The sequence below is a fragment of the Sander lucioperca genome, chromosome 13, assembly GCF_008315115.2.
Source record: "Sander lucioperca isolate FBNREF2018 chromosome 13, SLUC_FBN_1.2, whole genome shotgun sequence".
NCBI classification, from domain to species: Eukaryota; Metazoa; Chordata; class Actinopteri; order Perciformes; family Percidae; genus Sander; species Sander lucioperca.
The window spans coordinates 4,265,386-4,285,796 of NC_050185.1; the positions used below are offsets into that span (position 1 = coordinate 4,265,386).

The 20,411-nt window shown below is 40.9% G+C and overlaps 1 protein-coding gene and 1 long non-coding RNA gene across 2 annotated transcripts; one reads left to right on the forward strand and one right to left on the reverse strand.

Moving 5' to 3' along the window:
- Positions 1 to 448: 448 nt before the first annotated feature.
- Positions 449 to 6,077, reverse strand: LOC116058156. Its single transcript, XR_004106969.2, has 3 exons — positions 5,826 to 6,077; positions 1,783 to 1,787; positions 449 to 463 (listed from the first exon to the last, which is right to left on the reverse strand). It is a non-coding gene; the product is annotated as an uncharacterized LOC116058156 (long non-coding RNA).
- LOC116058151 (collagenase 3-like) lies at positions 2,214 to 5,412 on the forward strand. The gene is made up of 10 exons (XM_036008925.1): positions 2,214 to 2,423; positions 2,569 to 2,819; positions 2,916 to 3,064; positions 3,331 to 3,459; positions 3,572 to 3,733; positions 4,317 to 4,446; positions 4,559 to 4,692; positions 4,809 to 4,968; positions 5,082 to 5,185; positions 5,284 to 5,412. Exons 1-10 carry the CDS (start codon positions 2,229 to 2,231, stop codon positions 5,391 to 5,393), a joined length of 1,524 nt encoding a protein of 507 aa, XP_035864818.1. The 5' UTR covers positions 2,214 to 2,228; the 3' UTR covers positions 5,394 to 5,412.
- Positions 6,078 to 20,411: the final 14,334 nt, after the last annotated feature.

Below are 20,411 nucleotides of genomic sequence, written 5' to 3' on the forward strand. Positions count from 1 at the left end.
AGGGTCTGGCTAGTCCACACAGCATTCTGGGATGGGAGAAAAACGTGCTCTGGTTTATTGACATTTCTTTAAACCAATCACAATTGTCTTGGGTGGTGCTAAGCGCCAAGCGGAGCCACGGTGCCGCTGGAAAATGCCTCAAAGAGACATCTGGTGGTATTTCCAGCAGAACGAGAGCAATCCCGGAAATGGAACTTGGATATAGACGATTTTCCTATAGACGTCTATACAAGCCAGTTAGGTTTTTCAACCAGTGGAGTCGCCTGCTGGAAATGAAATACTATGCAGGTTTAAGACACTACCGCTTTGGCTTCACTTTTCAGACCTGGAAGCTCCGTCCAATATTTTTTACAGTCTATCTATACATTTTACAGCAATCCATCCAGTAGTTGCAGACATTCCACTAGAAAGAATCCGCAAAGTAATTTCAATGCATCCTAAGGGGACATGTATATTTGTAGACCTACCAAATCAAGCAAACCAATCAAATAGTTGTAGAGATATTTCAGTCTGGACCAAAGTGGTGGACCCACTGAACAAGAAACAGACAGACATCGATAAAATATTGAATGGCGCCGTTTTAAAAATTGGATTTTACTTTTATTAGTAAGTGGGAGGAAGAGTCTCTGGAGTTTGAGTTCCAACATTTTTTCCTACAATACCACCAACAGCTGAAAACGTACCTCAGGAAACAGCAGTGGTGATTCATGCAAATAATCAAGTTGTCTTACCTGAGACAAAATCAGTGAATTTGTTGTTCCTGTTATACTTGATAGCATGACATGAATTTTGGTTGCCAGCTGTAACACAAACCGTTTTAACACCTAACTTTTTCCGGTACATCACACATTTCATGAAGGCTGACCCCTGTGTGAGTTTGTGAATATAATGCAAGAATTAGGTCCAATATATATTCAGAAATAATTACAATAAAACATGTTCCATACTTTGAAATACAAATCCAGTGTAGGTTTTACAAAATGTTTTATTTTTTTAAATATGCAGCAGACATCAATTGGGCACATTAAGATTTAAGTTTTGCAGCATTAAAAATTATAAATGTATATCGTTGCTGTTAGGCAGAAACCTTGTATCTCCAGATTTGGTTGTTTTATAAAAACATTTCATGAATCAATGTTGGTCACCCTTTAGTCTGTATGTGGGTTTTACAAATGAACAGTGATGTAATGACTTCCGTCTAAGGGAAATGGCTCATTCAAATGTTATTACGTTGGCCTTTTCTTTCATTTCCTGAAAATGGCTTTGGACATACAAGGTTTTCACCCGACAGTGACGATATATTTAAAATTCCTTTGATTTTGTTTATCTATTGCAACGCTTTCATCCTCGCTGTCTGTGTTTACTGTGTCGTTTTCCTGGAGACAATTTGCACAACCAAGAAGACAGAACTGCTCCTCCCAGTGTCCAGCCTTAGGAAACAACTACAATGTAGTTTTCCACCCAACAATAATGTAAAAAACTTACATAAATAGATGCATAAATACATATTAAAATTGAGTTTACAGATGTTATAAAGAAAATAATCTAGTCGACATAAGGAAACTTCTCTCACTTGTAAAATAGTTCCTTTGGATGCGTTACAGCCCCCCGACAATATGTCACAGAACAAATTGACCTTAATGTAATTATAAAATCTATGATCTTTCTGAAGTGATAAATATTGACCCACAGCTGTTAACCTTATTGCTGCAGCGGTATAGCTGTTGGGAAGTGGTTGTTGAGTAATATCAGACAGCATGATGAGCGATCTGTGGCATCTACAAATACTCCATCACATGTCAGAAGGACTTGTTCATGACATGATGCAGCTTGTCTGTGTTTTATCACAAAGCACGTCACTGTCTTGTCAGCAGCAACACTAGCCTGAGGGTTAAAGAAGAAGTTTGTGATTAAAGACCTAGAATATAGAATATGACTCAAAATATAAGCTTTACCAACAGACAATGAAATCCGCAAATGTGGTACCTTGGCCAGCTCCTCCTGTTAAACTGCCCAGAGACTATATTAAATGTATGAGTGTCACTTCCATATCACATTTTATTTATGCAGTTTCTACCTAAAATATTTGATTTTAAAATCTGTTGTTTTGGTATGGGCATCATGTTGTATCATCAAATTTTTTTAGGGATGTGGCTGAGAAATCAGAGCAATCTTCTCCTGTCATCTATATATGGAAAACTTCTTGAGTCACTGACTCAGGAAGGTAGATGCTCAACACACCCACTCCCCAATATGTCCACTCATCAGCCTATATAACAGCTGACTTCCAGCACAGAAACACAAGTGGCATTCAAGGAGGAAGCATGAGGTCTTGCAGTCTGTGCATCATCCTGAGCCTGGCGGTGGCAGTTTACTGCGTGCCTGTATCACAAGTCACTGAGCAAGATGAACATGATGCAGAGGTATGTATGTTTACTCCGTCTTGCATGTGCTCTTACTGTTTTGCATTTAGGATGTGTTCAAGATGTGCACTGGGGGGAACTATTGTTTTTCAACATGTTCTGAAGATGATTACTGACCAATAAGTATTCTCATCTTCTTTTCCAGAGCTACCTGAAAAGATTCTTCAACCTAACAGAGGAGAAAGGTCAAACTAGACGCAGACGGGAGATCAGCGAGGTGAGCAGGAAGCTGAGTGAGATGCAGAGATTCTTTGGCCTCAACATCACCGGGACGCTGGATGCTGACACCATGACGATGATGAAGAAGCCCCGCTGTGGCGTCCCAGACACCAACATTGCCCGTTTCTCCACGTTTGGAAAAAACCTTAAGTGGGAGAAAAACAGCCTTACCTACAGGTGACTGATCTGAAGAGAAATGTGTGAGAGAAACTTAATGTAGGCAGTGCATGTTGTTAATTATATAAATATAACTAACCCTTTTCTGTCCTATAGGATAGAGAACTACACACCTGACATGTCTGTGTCAGAGGTAGACGACTCCATAGAGAAAGCGCTGCAGGTTTGGGCCAAAGTCACTCCTCTGAGATTCACAAGAATCTACAGTGGCACCGCTGACATCATGATCTCCTTTGGCCGCCAAGGTGAGAGCACAATAACTTTTCTTGTATCTTTCCCAGTTATATACTCTCTCTGTGCTCAGGGTATTGGTTGTGATGTCCCATAAAGCGTCTTTGCTGTAACTACATGCGTTTGCTGTGTCTTATATCACATTGGGCAGCTGATCAATAATAGCGCTGAGATGCATTTTTAAAACCATGTTCTGATTTGCATTTTTTTACACTAATTCATGGCTTGCAGCTCTATTTGGTTTGGGAAACCTGACATGAGTATGATTTCTTGTCAACAGCACATGGTGATAATTACCCCTTTGATGGCCCTGGTTGGACTCTTGCCCATGCCTTCGCCCCAGGCCCTAACATTGGAGGAGACGCTCATTTTGATGATGATGAGTCCTTCACTTTCCGCTCAAATACCGGTCAGTTTGTTCTCTTTTACTCACTAACTGCTACTGTCAGTGTATGTTTCGACATGCTATAATAATGGAGAGGAGCTGTAACTAACCTGTACTTCTGTGTTTCCTGCTGTAGGCTACGTCCTCTTCCTGGTGGCTGCCCATGAGTTTGGCCACTCCCTGGGCTTGTCTCACTCTGATGATCCTGGTGCTCTCATGTACCCTTTCTACTCATACAATAACCCAGACACCTTTGTTCTTCCCCGGGATGATGTCAACGGCATCCAGTCTCTCTATGGTTAGTACTAACTGGCTGGATCATCCATGCCTGTTTGCAACGCATTCTCATTAACCGGTTTGTATCATATCCGAAAATGTATGCACACCAATTTGTTTGATATCCTATGAAATTACGACCGCTGGCTGGTCACGTGACGATTAAGTTTAGCAGTCAGTTAAGCTTATCTGCATAAAGGTTACTGTAAGCCGGGTACAGGGCACAGTGAGGAGACGGTCCTTTTAGGGGCTGTTGCAGTTGAATTTAGCTGACATAAGATTAATGTTAAGTTCCGGCACCAGAACAATTAGTTCAGATTAGAAAAAAAGATTGGTTTTGGTTTAAACACCTGTCCCCTCAAGTAGTTACTCCAGGGACACAAACATGCGTATCATGGGTGAAAGTCTCACCAGAGCGGTCTTATTCAGCAGCATTCAACATGGTGCATACAGTACAATACGAGTACATACAAATTACAGTGCATTACTTTTTGTAGCTGTATGCACAAATGGTTCAAAAGAACAGCCTGTTGTACACATAGCACTTGATACCACTTGGTTTTATGTCATAGCTGTAATGAGATTCTGATTTTTATAACCTCCAGGTCCAAACCCTGATACGGATGGAGATATAGATGAACCTGAGCCCCCCACCACCCCTGATGCCTGTGATTCAACCCTGGTCCTGGATGCTGTCGCCACCCTGCGAGGAGAGATGCTCTTCTTCAAGGACAAGTAATGCAGACATACAGTAGAAAAAAAAATCTGAATGCTGAAGTCCATTAAGAGTGTTTTCTCTGCACACAATATGAATTATAAACTACTTTATGTTCTTGTGTGTTCTCAGCATCTTCTGGCGGAGCTACCCTCAGAGCAATACACCTCAGCAAAGTCTCATCACAAACTTATGGCCCGAAGCCCCCACCAACATCGACGCTGCTTATGAAAGCCAACAGTCAGACAGAGTCCTTCTCTTTAAAGGTATGGGTTCTCCTTATCTACCTGTGGTTCCTAATCTGACAATATTGTCGAGACTGCCTTATGTATCTTATGTACATGCTTATATTAAAAAGTGTTTTCTTCTGATCTTGATACAGATCGGAGAGTGTGGGCTTTCAGTGGCTATGATCTTGTGAGAGGCTATCCTAAACCAATTTCCAGTTTTGGTCTGCCCAAAAGACTGAAGAAAATCGATGCGGCCCTCTATGACGTGGAATCTGCCAAGACTCTGTTCTTTGTAGGCAGCTCTTACTACAGGTGCGTTCAAATGATAAAATGATGTGAAATGAATTCAGGTGACGTAGGTGTGATATTTTACAAGATGGTTTACAAATTTTGAATCAGTCTAATTATTGTCTGTGTAATCTCAGTTATGATGAGGCCAAGAAGACCATGGACCAGGGATTCCCCAAGCGAGTGGATCAGACATTCTCCGGCCTGACCAGCAAGGTGACTGCAGCTCTCCAGTACAGAGGTGAGTAACATTTAAAGCTGACCTGAGAATTCCAAGTCAAAACAAACAAAATTAGATTTTTTTGGCAATTGAACTAACATTGAGTCTCTGTTCTGCAGGTTTTACTTACATCTACAGCGGTCCGTACATGTTTGAGTACAGCCTGAGGACCGGGAGGTTGTTCCGTGTGCTGAGGAACAACTACTTCCTGCGCTGCACTAACTTCTAGAGCAGTTTACTGGTCAAGCTGCTTATGTAGCCACTCTGAATGAGAATGAAGGAAACAGTTAAAATGTCCATGCCTATGCAATAATATATCTTATAATACAGAATTGTATTTTTACACACGTATGGGTTCATACTGGATATATGCCCTTCCTGAGAACAGCACCTTATGTTTTTTAAAATGGTATTTTTGTGATGTCAGCGATTTCTTTTTTTTCATTTAATTTAACTTTATTTTATCTAAATTTATTTATGTCAAAGTCCTAATTTAATTACTGCTGTTGTTTTTGTTTTATGTTTGTGTTTAATGTAATTTAAGTGTGGAACTTTGGAGCATGTTACGTACATTTATTTTCAAATATTAACATTGTTACAATTGCACATCTACACAGATTTGTACATCACTGTAATAAAACATATGATTTTATGTTTGTACTCAAAAAACCAAATAGGACAAAGTGAAAAGAAATTGCCACCATGAATTGGAAAATAAAGTTTTTTTAATACATGTTTAAGTATGTTTTGTTCTTATTTTGCATGCAGATCAATCCTGTTTGTCATGATATTGCTTTTGCAACTTCTCAACAACACTGTCATTTAATTTATAAGTAAAAATCTGAAAAATAAATGCAGTAATATACATTTTCTGTGCAGTATTTCATCTGCAACCTTATGTGGTCCATTTTTAGATCGGCTTTTTAAATTTTTTCTCTAAGTACACGTTGTACAGTTGTTTCAAAGGGAGCTATAGGAAAGTCATGGGCCAATGCTGAACATCTTACAAAGCCAAGTTGGGCTGTGGAAGAGGATGGCCCCTCTTCCTCGTAATCCCCAGAATTGCTCTGTAAATACATCTTTAAATACCTCATACACTTTTATTTATATTTATATTTCCACTGGGGTAAAGTAGGAGGTTGGAGCAGGGGCAGAGCCAGACATTTTAAACATTCGGGACTCAGCCCAAACCTGGGGGGGGTCCTGCGGGAATGTCCCATTTACGGCATCTATGTGCACTATTTTTCAAGCCATTTCAGATGATATAATGCTTAAAAATCTGTATCATCTGGGAAAAAACATGATAGTTGCCAAGAAAAAGAATCATCCTGTAGAGCCTACATCCTGTTTTGTATCTAACTGTTCTCCAACTGTCTTCAGCATTCTGAAACCAGAACACAACAAATGTTAGGATGACTCCTTTTTATTACTGCCACCTAAAGAGAGACAACAATTGATGTTACTAAACTTAGCACAAAAAGTAAGGAAATTTGTGTTTGGTAGATTATTTCTCTGTGGTAACAATGCTTTTTGCCAATAAGTCTTATACCGTTAGAAAGCTTGTTTAGTTCCCTTTCAAATAGTGCCCAATTTGTAAGGAACATGCATTTGTCGGATGAGCAGCAGCGCTGAGTATGTGGGTTGCAACCATGAAAAATTTGCCAAATCTTCTCTGCCATTGCCAAACAGGTTATTTTGCTGTTTCTATTGACACTTGACACAGGAACATTATGTTCAGTGATGAGTCCATATTCTGCCTACGGCAGTTGGATTGTAGGGTCAAAGTGTGGAGAAGCACCGATTAACACTTTTTGGTGGAGGCAGTGTGATGGTGTGGGGCGGCATCTCCCTCACTGGAAAAACGAGGCTTGTCATCATTGGAGGCAATCTCAATGCAGAGAGATATAGAGATGAGATTCTGCAACCAGTGGCAATCCCATATCTCCGCAGTCTGGGACCGAAACCTATCCTCCAAGATAACAATGCTCGCCCCCAAAGGGTGGGGTTTATCAGAGCCTACCTCCAAAATGTGGGAGTGGAGAGGATGGAATGGCCTGCCAGCAGTCCTGACTTCAACCCCATTGAACACTTGTGGGATTAGCTTTGGCATGCTGTTCGTGCCAGAGTGACCAACACAACCACGTTGGCTGACTTGCGACAAATGCTGGTTGAAGAATGGGATGCCATCCCATAGCAGTGTGTGACCAGGCTGGTGACCAACATGAGGAGGAGGTGCCAGGTTGTTGTGGCTGTGTATGGTTCTTCCACACGCTACTGAGGCTCCTGTTCATGAAATGAATAAATTGTTAAATTGCCAATATGTCTTCTTTCTTCAAACTTCAATCATCCAATCCCCCAAACAAGTCAATCGCAGAATAAGCTGTTTGGCATTGGCAGAGAATATTTGGCAAATATTTCATGGGCGCAACCCACATACTCAGCGCTGCTGCTCTTCCCACAAATGCATGTTCCTACAAATGGGGCACCATTTGAAAGGGAACTAAACAGGCTTTCAAACGGTATAAGATTTATTGCCAAAAAGCATATCTCATAATAAAAATGCATGTTTTCCATTACCCATCAAGACGAGCCAATGGACTGCTCCAACTATCCTGAATTTAAGGTGACAGAGCCAGCACACCTGATTCAAAAAAGGAACAAATGTATCAATAAGTTGAACAAAATGTATACTTTTTTTCATCCAGGACAGTGATGCTGTGCTGCACACCCCCCTGAGACCCCATGTGTCCTTCGACAGTGTGACCTGGACCTGCTCAGTCTGATATCAAGTCAACCATGACGGCAAATTGCTTGTGTACTAGGAAGTAAAGCTGGAGAGAGAGTAATAGAGGCCCTCTTCTGTCAAACAAATATGCAGGAAGTAATAAAGTTTGATGGATGACCTGCAGGTCAAGAGGTCACGAGCTGTCAAAAACGTGATTTACATCTGCCAGATGTTTCTGACGCAATCCTTCCGGAAGCTTCGAGAAAGAGGGCGTGCCTCAGACCGGATATTACCAGGGAGGAGACCGGAAACTGCATATTAATGCGTCAATACAGGAAATTGTGTGTTTTTAAATGAACCAATGAGCAAGAATGAAGTATCTTTACGCTATCTGAAGCAGTTATAACTGTGAGTCCAGAGAGAGGGTAAGACTGGGCTGTAAAAAAAAGGAATGTTCAAAAATGCGAGAGCTCCTCTTACAACAGGCTAAGGAAGTAGCTCTAATAAGCGTGAATGGGCCTAAGCCCCAAAGGTCAATGCACTGACACACACACACACACACACACACACACACACACACACACACACACACACACACACACACAATTAAACACACAGACATATACACACACACACACACCCACACCCACACCCACCCACACACATACACAAACAAATGCATGCACTGACACACACACACACACACACACACAAACAAACACACAGACATACACACAATTAAACACAGAAACATACACACACACACACACCCACACCCTCCCACCCACACACACTCACACACCCACACCCTCCCACCCACACACACATACACACACACACACACACACACACACACACACACACACACACACACACACACACACACACAGGCGTTACATTTTGTAAAAAATGTTGATCGTATGTCTGTGCATGCTTAGCTCTGGTTCGTATGTATGGCTCACACTGTCCTCTGCCCTCCTGCGTCCTCCGCTGCTCCGTACTCATCTGGCTGTGCCTGCTTCGTTCTGGCCCGGGGATCTGTGTTCACTCCCCTATTCCCTCTACACCTATTTGTCCCATGCCCGAACACTCTACCGGAAATTACGTTTTCAGTTCAAATGAGCTAGCCAGTGAGAAGTCAAAAAAAAACATTTCACATCAACATTCCCTGTACCATAAATGTGGTATTTTTCATCAGATTACACAAAATCACACATGGCATTTGAACACATAACATTCATTGTGACTACTTTCTTTGAATTTTGAGTGATTTATTCAACTTAGTCACACTTTTTTTTGTTTACGGTCAAAATGTAGGAAAGAGTATAATATTCATCCATACACACACTCCTACAACTTTCTTGTGCTTGTGTACCATTATACACATGAAACACACGCACACACACACACACACACACACACACATACACACGAAAAACAGACACACACACACACACACACACACACACACAAACAGACACAGTTCATGTTGTCATGTTGCCGCTTATGCATGTGAACACTAATGTTCGCCCACACATGCATATGAATTTTAACTTGTGAATACAAAACTTATTTTGTATAATTTTAATGTAACTAGCAAAACAGATTTGTATTGATTGACATTGACAATTCACAATGACAAACATTGACATTGACTTAAAAGATTGGTTGTGTTTAATGTGGTGAAAGATGTCAATTTAAAAAGATAGCGTAGCAGCAAATAGTTAAGCTTTGTATTAATACAGCTGTTAAAATTATATTTTATTCTACTTGATGTACACAATGCTTATAATAGCTGTAAAAAATGTAAGATAAGATTCAACTTTGCACCCTGAACCCAATTTGTTTCTTTGTAAAACGCCAAAGTTAAAAGTAAGTACTACTACCTTGAAGTTATATGACTTCACCAGATGCATTTATGTTTTAACGACATTGCGTCGTAATTTCCCAATTCAGAATTAACACGTCGCCAAAATGTAAGTCTCACATACAAGATATGGTATGTTCAACATGAATTTGAATTCATGAATACAAAACTGATTTTGTATCATTTTAATGTAACTATCATAACCACATTCGCTTAAAAGATTGTTTGTGTTTAATGTGGTGAAAGATGGCAATTTAAAAAAGATAACATAGCAGCAAGTAGTTTAGCTAATTATATTAAAAACATTACAAACATTTTTAAACCTTATGTGATCAGTGTTAAAAAAGAGTAAGATGAGATTCAACTTTGCACCCCGACCCAAATTTGTTTCTTTGTAAAACGCCAACGTTAAAAGTAAGTAGTACTACCTTGCATTTTACTCTGGTCTCATGTTATCTGCATTTCAACCTGAGCTCAATTATTTATAATAATTAATTATACAACGCAATATGCAACAGACATCTATGTATGTATGTATTTGAATGACTGACAAATGATATATCACTTAAGGGCAGAAACTAAGAATTTAAGACCACAGTTTTTTATCCTGTAAAAGTATCACTGAAAAGACCCTGAAGGGTGTTGGAACGGCAACTATGATTACATCAAAACTCTGACTCAAACAAGGTTCTTGTTATTTACTAGAAAAGAGAGGATTTAAGAAAACTATAAGAGATAGTTAAAAAAGAAAAAGATATAGGAAGCTTGGCCCTCTAAGCAAACTGCTATTTTATTTACGAATTCGTATATCCAAATGTGATATTGTTTGACTTTGTATTTCTATTATTGTTATACAATGTTCTGTCTTTTTTTATATCTACAACATCTATCAATGTTGGAAGATCTCTCTTGGAGTAGACTAGTTCTCCCTTTGACAGAGCAAGGGCCTCTAGCATGCAGTAGTCAACGAAGGTCAAAGGTCGACCTCTGCAGCGCTTACACACACACACACACACACACACACACACACACACACACACACACACACACACACAGTTGTTTTATTTTCTGTTTTTCTGTTTCCTCGACCCATTTTTTAGTCTTAAGTACTTAATACAAGAAACAAATTAACAACATCAGTTAGTTGCAAGGAAGTATAATACAAATTACTGCAATGATTATCTCTCTCCTATATTGAGTAGTCAGGTCAGTCTTTACCTAAACACCTTTATGCTTTGTACAACTTGACATTAATGTAACTTTAAATAAAAGCCTCATACTACTACTTTATGTGAAATGTCCAAATAGTTATGAGACAAACTGCTGATTCTAGTTTTAGTGCTATATAATTCAGACCAGGGTAGCTTAAGTTGACTGACATTCGATAAAATTACCAACCAGTTGTTGATGGAATGCACAATGCAACAGGCAACTTTCCCTTCTGTGACATGCTACCACAGGTCAGTCTTTACCTAAACACCTTTATGCTATGTACAACTCGACATTAATGCGTAACAACTACGTTTTAACCAGCTGTATCTTATTATCTTGTATGAACTTTTAGAAATAGTATCATATCATATATGCTGCATGAAAACGCGAGCCATAGCAAGGGGCCTCTAGGCTAACCTCTGCTCTGCTGCACATGTTTTGAAGCCTTAATTAAGCTGAAAATATATATTTTCATTTAATCCTTTCTTTCTCTGAATTCTATCAAGTTCTCTTACCTCCAAAAACTTCACACACACACACACACACACACAGACACACAGACACACAGACACACACACACACACACACACACACACACACACACACACACACAGACACCAGTGGTATGTCAACAGCTATACATTTATGTCCACATACGTTCTTGCTTAGTAGTTATCTTTAGATTGGATATGTCATTAGATTAAATGCCCGTAGGAAAATAATTTCCAACCACAACCAGAACCACTCAAGCTAAAAAGCATTGAGGGTTAAAAGCCACATGTCCCACTGTAGCCTTTCATCTCACTATATACACAGTTTGGTTTTATTTGTTAACCCTGTGTTAACCTTGTTAAGCTGTAAATGTAGCAATTCTTCTCTCACTTTCATAAGGAAAATGGTAGGGTATATCTATCCAATTACAAATGCAAAGCACCGCTTATTAAACAAGAACAAGAAAATATATGAATGGATTTAAACACCAGTGCAGCCAAACACTACGAACAATCTTCATTTAGACAACACACACCGGCACTCAGAACATACTGAAAGTAAAAACACTAGCATCAAACACCAATACAGAAACTAGAAACTTTTAATATTTACAGTTTGGATAATTTGACTGATTTCACACAAATCAATATTTTCTTTAAAGAAAAAATATTTCACCTTAATTCATTTTATTTTATAACATACTAGTTTTTTAGGTAAACAAGAAGGAATGAAAATCATCTGTTTGCGTCAATAGATAGATTTATTTTTTTGTATGTATGTACATACTGGAAAAACGAGAATTGATTATTTTGGAGGTGGTGCTTCCGATTCCGGTGATATGGCAACAGCTTGATTGAGCTCGCTTATTCCTACCCCCAAAAGTAATTTTGTACTTTGTTTATCCTACATCTAAAGAGGAAAATATGCCAGGCAGAAAAAACTAGTTATGAACGAGTTATGAACCTTTGCTCCGGAACGCATAAGGAGACTAATAAGTATTAGCCAAAGAAGAAAACGGCAAACAAACAAATTGCCGGGGACGCAAGCAGCATGGCTGACTTAAGTGAAATATACAAATTGTTTGCTGAGTTAAAAAATTCCTTAAGCAATGAGTACAAAGAACTGAAAGATTTTCGTCAAATCGCCTAGACAAAAATCTAAGACACGTGTCTTTCTTACCGACAAACAACGGCGAGGACGACATAGCCTTGATTCAGTGGACGCACCATGAACGTACCGTCGTGCCTCCCGGGCGAACCAATAACATTTTCATTGCGGCGTTTACTACAGCTTATGGGCGTCTAAAACTGTACAGTTATTTAGAAAAGTTGCAGCAGAACGTTCTGTATACAGATACAGACAGTCTGATATATGTGACGAAAGAGGGTGAGGCACCTCTGGAGCTGGGTAATCTTCTCGGTGAGCTTACGGATGAATTGGGCGGGGACACAATTCAGGAATATGTAGCAGCGGGTCCTAAGAGCTATGCCTACCAGACCAAAAACCAGAAAAAAGTGGTTATGAAGGTGAAAGGCATAACACAAACTAATGAATGCTGCGAACAAATCAACTTTGATAGCGTGTCAGAGCTGGTGGAGGGCTACCTCAGGGGTTCTAAAGAAATGTCCCTTGAGACACCTCAACAGAATATTAAACGCGATAAAAAAGGGTTTCTGTTGAAAAACGCGTCATTTCAGAAAAAGTTTCGAGTCGTTTATGACAAGAGAAAACTTTTTCCTGACGGTACAACTCTACCTTTTGGTTACTAACGACGCATGATGGAAGAGATTGATTTTGATCCGAGGTTACAGGTTCCATTTTCGTGTCTGATAGTTGGCCCCAGTGGATGTGGCAAGACTTATTTTCTGAAATCTGTACTGGAAAAATGTGAGTGTGTGATGGATATTGTACCTCAAAATATTGTTTGGATTTATACAAGTTATCAACCCATGTATGACGAAATGAAGAAAATGAATAAAAAAATCAAGTTTGTCCAAGGTCTTCCTGATTCTTTTGAAGATGCAAGTATGTTTCCTCCTGAGCAATCACATCTGGTCATACTAGACGACGTCATATTTCAGGCATCTGATCATCCTGAGGTGGTGAAAATCTTCACACAATACAGACATCATCGAAATATGAGTGTTTTTATGTTAACCCAAAATGTATTCCATAAAGGCAGATACAGTCGTACCATAAGTTTAAACAGTAATTATCTGGTGCTATTTAAAAATCCCAGAGATCAGCTTCAGATTAGGATACTAGCGCATCAGATGTTTCCCTCACAAAAACAGTTTTTCCTGGAAAGTTTTGAAGATGCTACAAAAGAGCCACACGGTTATATAATCCTGGACCTCACACCTTCATGCCCACAACGTTACAGGGTGCGTACAGGGTTACTTCCCCACCAGCAGACGACGATTTACATAGCAAAAACAAAGTAGGACGTCGTTATGTCAGAGCGTATAAAACGGAATGCTCTGTTACTGAGAGCCCTTTATCATGCAACGCCTTCAAAACGTAAAGACATTTTGAAACACTGCTCGCCTGACTTTCTCCAAGCCTTGTGTGAGGTAGCTTTAAATCTGTTAAAAGGGAATCTGCCTGTATCGCCTTCTCAATACAAACAACTGAAACGTCAAAAGAAGATTATCAGGCTGCTGGCCGATAAAAAAACCAGTTTAAGACGAAAACATCAGGCTCTGAAAAAACAGACGGGGGGCTTTATCCTACCATTACTGGCAGCAGCCATTCCTATTCTGGGAAATTTGTTAGGAGGCCTGCTTCCAAAAACGTAAGAGCGGAAGAAAAAATAAAAGATGGCTCTGAGGGCTGCCAAGAAGATGTATTTGATTTCACCCCAGCAGCTGAGCAAAATAACTAGACCGGAGCCGTCCATCAGACAGACGGCTGAAGATGATTTGAATGAGAAAATGAGCGCGGTACTAAATGATCCGGGATTAAATTCATATGAAAAAGCTAAAAGGTACGAAGCTCTACTGCTACGATATCTCACTTTGCTTAAACAAAGTAAGAATGATGTTCACAACGTTACTCTCAGCCTGCAACAGGATGCATCAGAATCTGAGCACTCTGCAGCACCTGCTGCTGCAGCATCAGCACCAGCAGCAGCAGTAGATGCAGTAGCAGTTGCCGACCACCGTACCATTTTGGATGAAACAGCGAGCGAGGTGTTAAAAAACCTACCCCCACGTGACCGTAAAAACGCTCTCTATATTATGCAGAAATTAGCCGCAAGTGACGAGGGTTGGACGTCGAGAGGCGAATTTATATATAAGGGAGATGTAGTAAAAGGCTCCCATATGCTTGACTTAATAAAAACCCTCTCACTGACCACTAAAAGAAGAACCCAATCAACACCAAAAGGTTGGACTAGTTTCTTGAATACGCTGGAGGGCTTAAATATCCCTGAGTCCATGTTTAAAAATCCCCAAGCACGCGCGCAGTACAGTCAGCTCCGAATGGAGGGAGATGCTTTTGAAGAAAAATTACCGCGGGAAAAAAGAAAGAAAACATTCCTATTATCACCGCGATGGACAACTTCTGAAGAAAAATTACCGCGGGAAAAAAGAAGAAAAACATTCCTATTATCACCGCGATGGTCAACTTCTGAAGAAAAATTACCGCGGGAAAAAAGAAAGAACGTGTATCTACTATCACCGCGCTGGACAACTTTGGATTAACGACACCATACACTCATGTCATTTTCAATAAACATGTTTTATTAATCACAAGTTTATGGTTACAGAGTCTTTCTTATTGTTTCTTACAAGCGGTAACAATCTCTAAACATGTCTAAAGAGCATGAACCATGGTGAAAAGATTCTGAACGGTTACGACCGACGCACCTTTGATATTTATTGACAAAATTAGACACCATCCGGTCATTTTTATTGACATCTTCATGATACAGAGTCATCATTTGACTATATGATAAGCCGCAGGCTCTATGACAGAGATAAAAAACACAATGTTGACCGCATACGGTCGAGAAAGTGTGCTGGAGCTGACGGCTGTGATACTCTATCTTCTTTGAACGGTTTTCCAGAAACTGCAAAATGCTCGAGGGGTAATGCGCAAAATCAGGCGGGAATCCGTACGAGTCGAAAAAAGTCGCACCGCCGTCCTCTTCCAGCGTCAACGCCAGCCAGTGCTGTCCGGGCATGTGGGACGGATGAGTGTTGACGATAAAGTAGACAGGTAGACGGAAGGTCCGACCCAGCGATGCTAGTTGATCAGAAGCCCACACTCCGTGGAATAAATTACCCGTAAGATGATGCATCAGCCATTCTAGCTGATGATTATCCATCTTTTTAATAATAATCCACCAGCACCTGTCTTTTAGCGTTGATCTCCAGAATGGAATCGTAGCATGCGTATACAATGAGTGTTGTAGTGTAAGGCAACGGTACCCTAAATCTCATCTCCAAACGCAAATTTCCGTTGGAAATTGGAGACAGGGCGTCGCTGTCTTCGGTCGCCCCAAGATTGAACACAAACAGAGAATAACCTTGGTTAAAATCGCTGCGGTTGATGCTAAGAGGCTGGTCTTTAAGATGGCGACCCGTGGCCGTAAACATATTGTAGAATTCTCTGACTGAATTTCCGCTATTGAAACGGGGCTGAAAGGCCTTAGCAGGAACCTGTCTACCGTCCTGGCACAACGCTAAATATTCCACATCATTATGTTTGAAATTAAAGGGAGACAGGTCCCGTCTCCCTACAAAAGCATCATGGTGAACCATGGCTAAAGCTAAATAGCGGGGCATAGCACCCAGAAAAAGATTCTCCTGGTTACATATCCTGGAATTTTCAGGGATAGAGTACGTTTTCACACTGACGCGCGAGAGCGAATAGAGGGCATTTCCTTTCATCAGGGCCGCGGCGTGACCCAGGCGTACAGCAGGGGAAACGGTGACCTTTTTAACAAACAGGGAGGCTGATAATATCTTCAGGGTGAACTCTGAGTCACGAGCTCCCATAAGGCAAAACGCGTCGCTGTTACGAATAAGTTTAATTCTCAAATCAACAGAGTTTAACAACAGGCGCTCACAGAAAAAAATGTCGCTGTGAACAGGTCCTAGTAAGTCAACTTCGCCAGATTCTGCGCTGAATTGCGCTCTCTGGACTAATCCTTTGTTTGGTCCGTTAGTCACTATGATAGAATCCATTGACCCCGGAGTGTCTTTGTAAAACAGGCCGCCGCTAAATTGACTCTTTAATGTGTCCTCTGAAAAGTTGAGTAAGGTTTCTATCACGGCTCTGTAAGGGTGAGTGGCGCTGGATTGTGAAATCAATCTGTCCCCCAGAATAACGTCGCATTGGCTAAAAATTGTATTGAGAGGATAATTGATGAGCCCCACCGCTGTATCGGCTGGGATGTCTGCCCCATCCTTCTCTGTGATTTTAACTCGGAGGTGTAACAACGTATCATTCAAGTCCAAATACTTTTCACCGTCTCCGGGTATAAAGAATTCAATTGGAGAGTTGTCGCTCAGTGCAGAGAGAGGTTGGTATTCCTGATATTTTTTGTCCTCTACAGATAGTTGCGTCATGGGAGCTGAAAAGAGATCCAGTTCAGCCAGGGTGCACTCGGCTGATTTCTGATGTAAAAGAGCCATTGTGTGTGTGTGTGTGTGTGTGCTGCGTTAAAATATGTCAGAGCTCTGCGTCGACTTCCTTCTCTTAGGCGCGCCTCTCCTGACTGACGTTCTCTTCTTGAGCGTCGCACGTTTTTTAAATGCAGAGGAAACAACACGCTCGCCCGGAGGTCGTTTCCTCGCTCTACGGGACAGTACCATGATCCCTCCGGAACCCTCCTGATTCTTATTCTCGGACAGTTTTCCCATAAATCCTTTCACGGCATCGGACGCAATGTTTGTAGCGGCTGTTTTAAGATGCGGTTTTGCCACAGCGAAACCTTTTTTCAGCAGCGGTGATACGAACCGAAACAACTTTGAAAAGATAGAGCCTAAGCCTCGCCCGTACATGACAGGGGCTCCGTAAAAACCGGGTAAAGCCCCGCCTACTTGACCTTCATAGTACGCTACGAAGCGCCGAGGATCTTCTTTGATATGTAACATCTTACCGGGTACTTACAATGAACGCTGGACCGGTTTAAAGTGTAATTTCACAATTGTCTTTCCAAACACAAAATCAACGTTCCTGTCGCGATCGGTTTTAATTTCAATACGTATGTTTTTGATGTAATTTTTTGACACGGGTATATAATGTACCGTATTATACCTGATGCTAGTCACGTCTCCAAAATCACCTTTCACATTCACCACACAAAGCAGCGGTGAGTAGCTGTCGCCGACCGCTTGATACTGAATAATGTCGGTGTATACAAACAGGTTATATACGCCAGCGTTTAAATCGCTGGGATAGGTTGATGGCCTCCGAGAGAGCGTCCACCATTCGCCGGCTTTTAAGCCCAACATGTAAGCCAGCGGGGGGTAGGTACGGATTTTGTAAAGACCGTCGCCTTTGAAGTCGATGCATTTGGTCGCAGTGTTAAAAGTCGCATCAAAGGATGGATCATGTTTTTTGGCCGCAGGGACCAAATATTCCAGGAGATCTTTAGGACGGTTATAGTATGCACCGCGGTTGAATTTCACCTTAACCAGCGGTTGAGACTCGTCGGTCACTCGGTTCAGTTCAAAATAGGACGAATCTGACGGTAAATTATACCACGTACGAGGATATACGATTTCGCATAGACCTACTACCCATTCGCCGCTCAGTTCAATCGGTTTAGCCAGATCGATTGTGTAACAACTACTAGTATTACTTTTAAATATTTCCTTACTGGCGTTGGAAGGCAGAGTTACGTAAAAGCCCTCTGCGGCTGTGTGTTCCATGATTCTCTATTGAAATCGAGTGACGGCGTGTCCTTTGCACCCCACCTTTTTATATACTGACCACATCAGCCAATTTAACCCAACTGTTGAACTTCTCCGGCCAGTTTTTCCATTGCACAAAAGCCTGTTTCTCGCCTTTGACGGTGCGATGTTTTAAGATTTTCTCCACTTGAAACATTTTGTTTGCGGCCATTTTTACTTTTTGCAGCTCCGCTTCATAAAATGAACCCTCGATAGACTCACCATCATAATCTTCTAATTTGTATACGGGAGGCGTACGGGGAATACGGTCCGCCACTGTAAAGACTTCGTCCGTAAAACTCTGTTCATATTTTTTATCAAACACGCCTCTCACCTTGGATAAACGTACCAAATCCCCTTTCTTAAACGACATCTTTATTTTATTCCTGTGACGAGAGGCAAAGGTGCCGTACAGGTTGTGAAACACCTGATCGGCGTTCTCCGGTGTGACCTCCATAGGCGTCATTTTTATAGAGCTGTGATAACTGTTGTTATAACTATGTACCAGGTCAGGTAAGGCGTCGAGGTAACGTCTGGTGTTGCGCGCCGTGAAATATTTAAACATGCGAGATTTCAAGGTACGGTTATATCTCTCGATGACCGATGCCTTTAAGTCACTGGCAGTTCTAAAATGATTGATACCGTATTTCTTCATGAGAGCCTCAAATTTCTTGTTGAAAAATTCTTTGCCTGCGTCAGTTTGTAGCTTGGCAGGTATTAAGCTCTCTCGAAACACTGATTCAAACGCTTTTACGACCTCAGCAGCCGTCTTCCTCTTCAAGGGACGCACATATGCTTTTTTAGAAAATACGTCTATAACGGTCAGTAAATAATTAAATCCGTCATTATGTGCAGCCAAGGCTTGCATGTCACAGAGGTCGGCTTGAAACTGATTTAAAGGTTTTGTAACAAACACTCTATTTCTCTTAAAATGTACTCGCGCTGGTTTATGCAATGTATAGGCATCTTGCTCAGATAAAAAATCTTTAACTTCCCGAACACTGACTTTTTCACCAGTTTCATCCTGTACACCCTGTCGGAGACGTTGTACGCCGCCAAAGCTACCGGGATGCTGTGGATTGTAATAGATGTTTTCCATCACCCGTTTCTCCGACATCCTTTCCTCTGAAACCGCTAATGTTTTCTAAGACGCCCCGTACGCAAGAATGACTCTTTATTCATTTTATTTTTTATTATTCTTTATTTTCAAAAGATGGTAAATACAATTCAAACAGGTTATATTAAAAAGTAGAAATCACTCATTTAAAAAACATTATTCTTTATTTTCAAAAGGAAATACAATTCTTAAAACAGGATTATATTAAAAAGTAGAAATCACTCGTTTAAAAAACATTGTTTTTCTGTTCAAAAGGAAATACAATTCTTAAAACAGGTTACATAACACTTACATTACTATTAAAATGTAGTGATTTTTTCTTTTTTTTTTTTTCTTTTCTGTTTTGTTTTCTTCATAAAGCAGGGAACATATCCCCCTTACGAGCCCTTGAAACGCTCTGTGACCAGCCGCAGTTGAAAGATTTTCACAGAATCTTGCCCAATCAAATTATCATACATGTCCGTGATGGGGTCAAAGATTTTCTTTGCTAATTTCAGTTCGTGGAGTAGCGTCTCGGCGACTACACGGACTCTGAAATCCTCTGTTTTGATGTTGCGGGCAAGCAACAGACTCTGAATAGCGGGAATAAAGTGAGGTGTGATGAGTCTTTTCATCAGGCGGTAAAAGCAGCGCTCGTAAAAGTCGTCCTCAAGTACTTCCAGACATGCGTGCTGCCGTTGGCTAGGATGATCGACCTTACAGCCATAGCACTCAGAGCGTCTGTCGTCGTGAATAATTAGATTGAGAAGATGAAAAACCGCCGATTTGATGGTATCGATGACGAGAGAAGAAACCCAACCGTCTACCTCATCCTCCTGGCAAGGAGGAGGAGGGCTCTCCTCCTGAGCGTTTGGAGGACTTTCTGGACTCTCCTCCTGACCGCCTTCCTCGCCCTGTTCATCCGGGATTTCCGACTCCATCTCATCTTC

Bases quoted from the DNA above. Each gene is read 5' to 3' on its own strand.
- LOC116058151 (XM_036008925.1), top strand. From the start codon at position 2,229: ATGCTCAACACACCCACTCCCCAATATGTCCACTCATCAGCCTATATA. The intron at 3,734-4,316 runs GTTAGTACTAAC...TATAACCTCCAG, and splicing joins CGGCATCCAGTCTCTCTATG to GTCCAAACCCTGATACGGAT. The intron at 5,186-5,283 runs GTGAGTAACATT...TCTGTTCTGCAG, and splicing joins TGCAGCTCTCCAGTACAGAG to GTTTTACTTACATCTACAGC.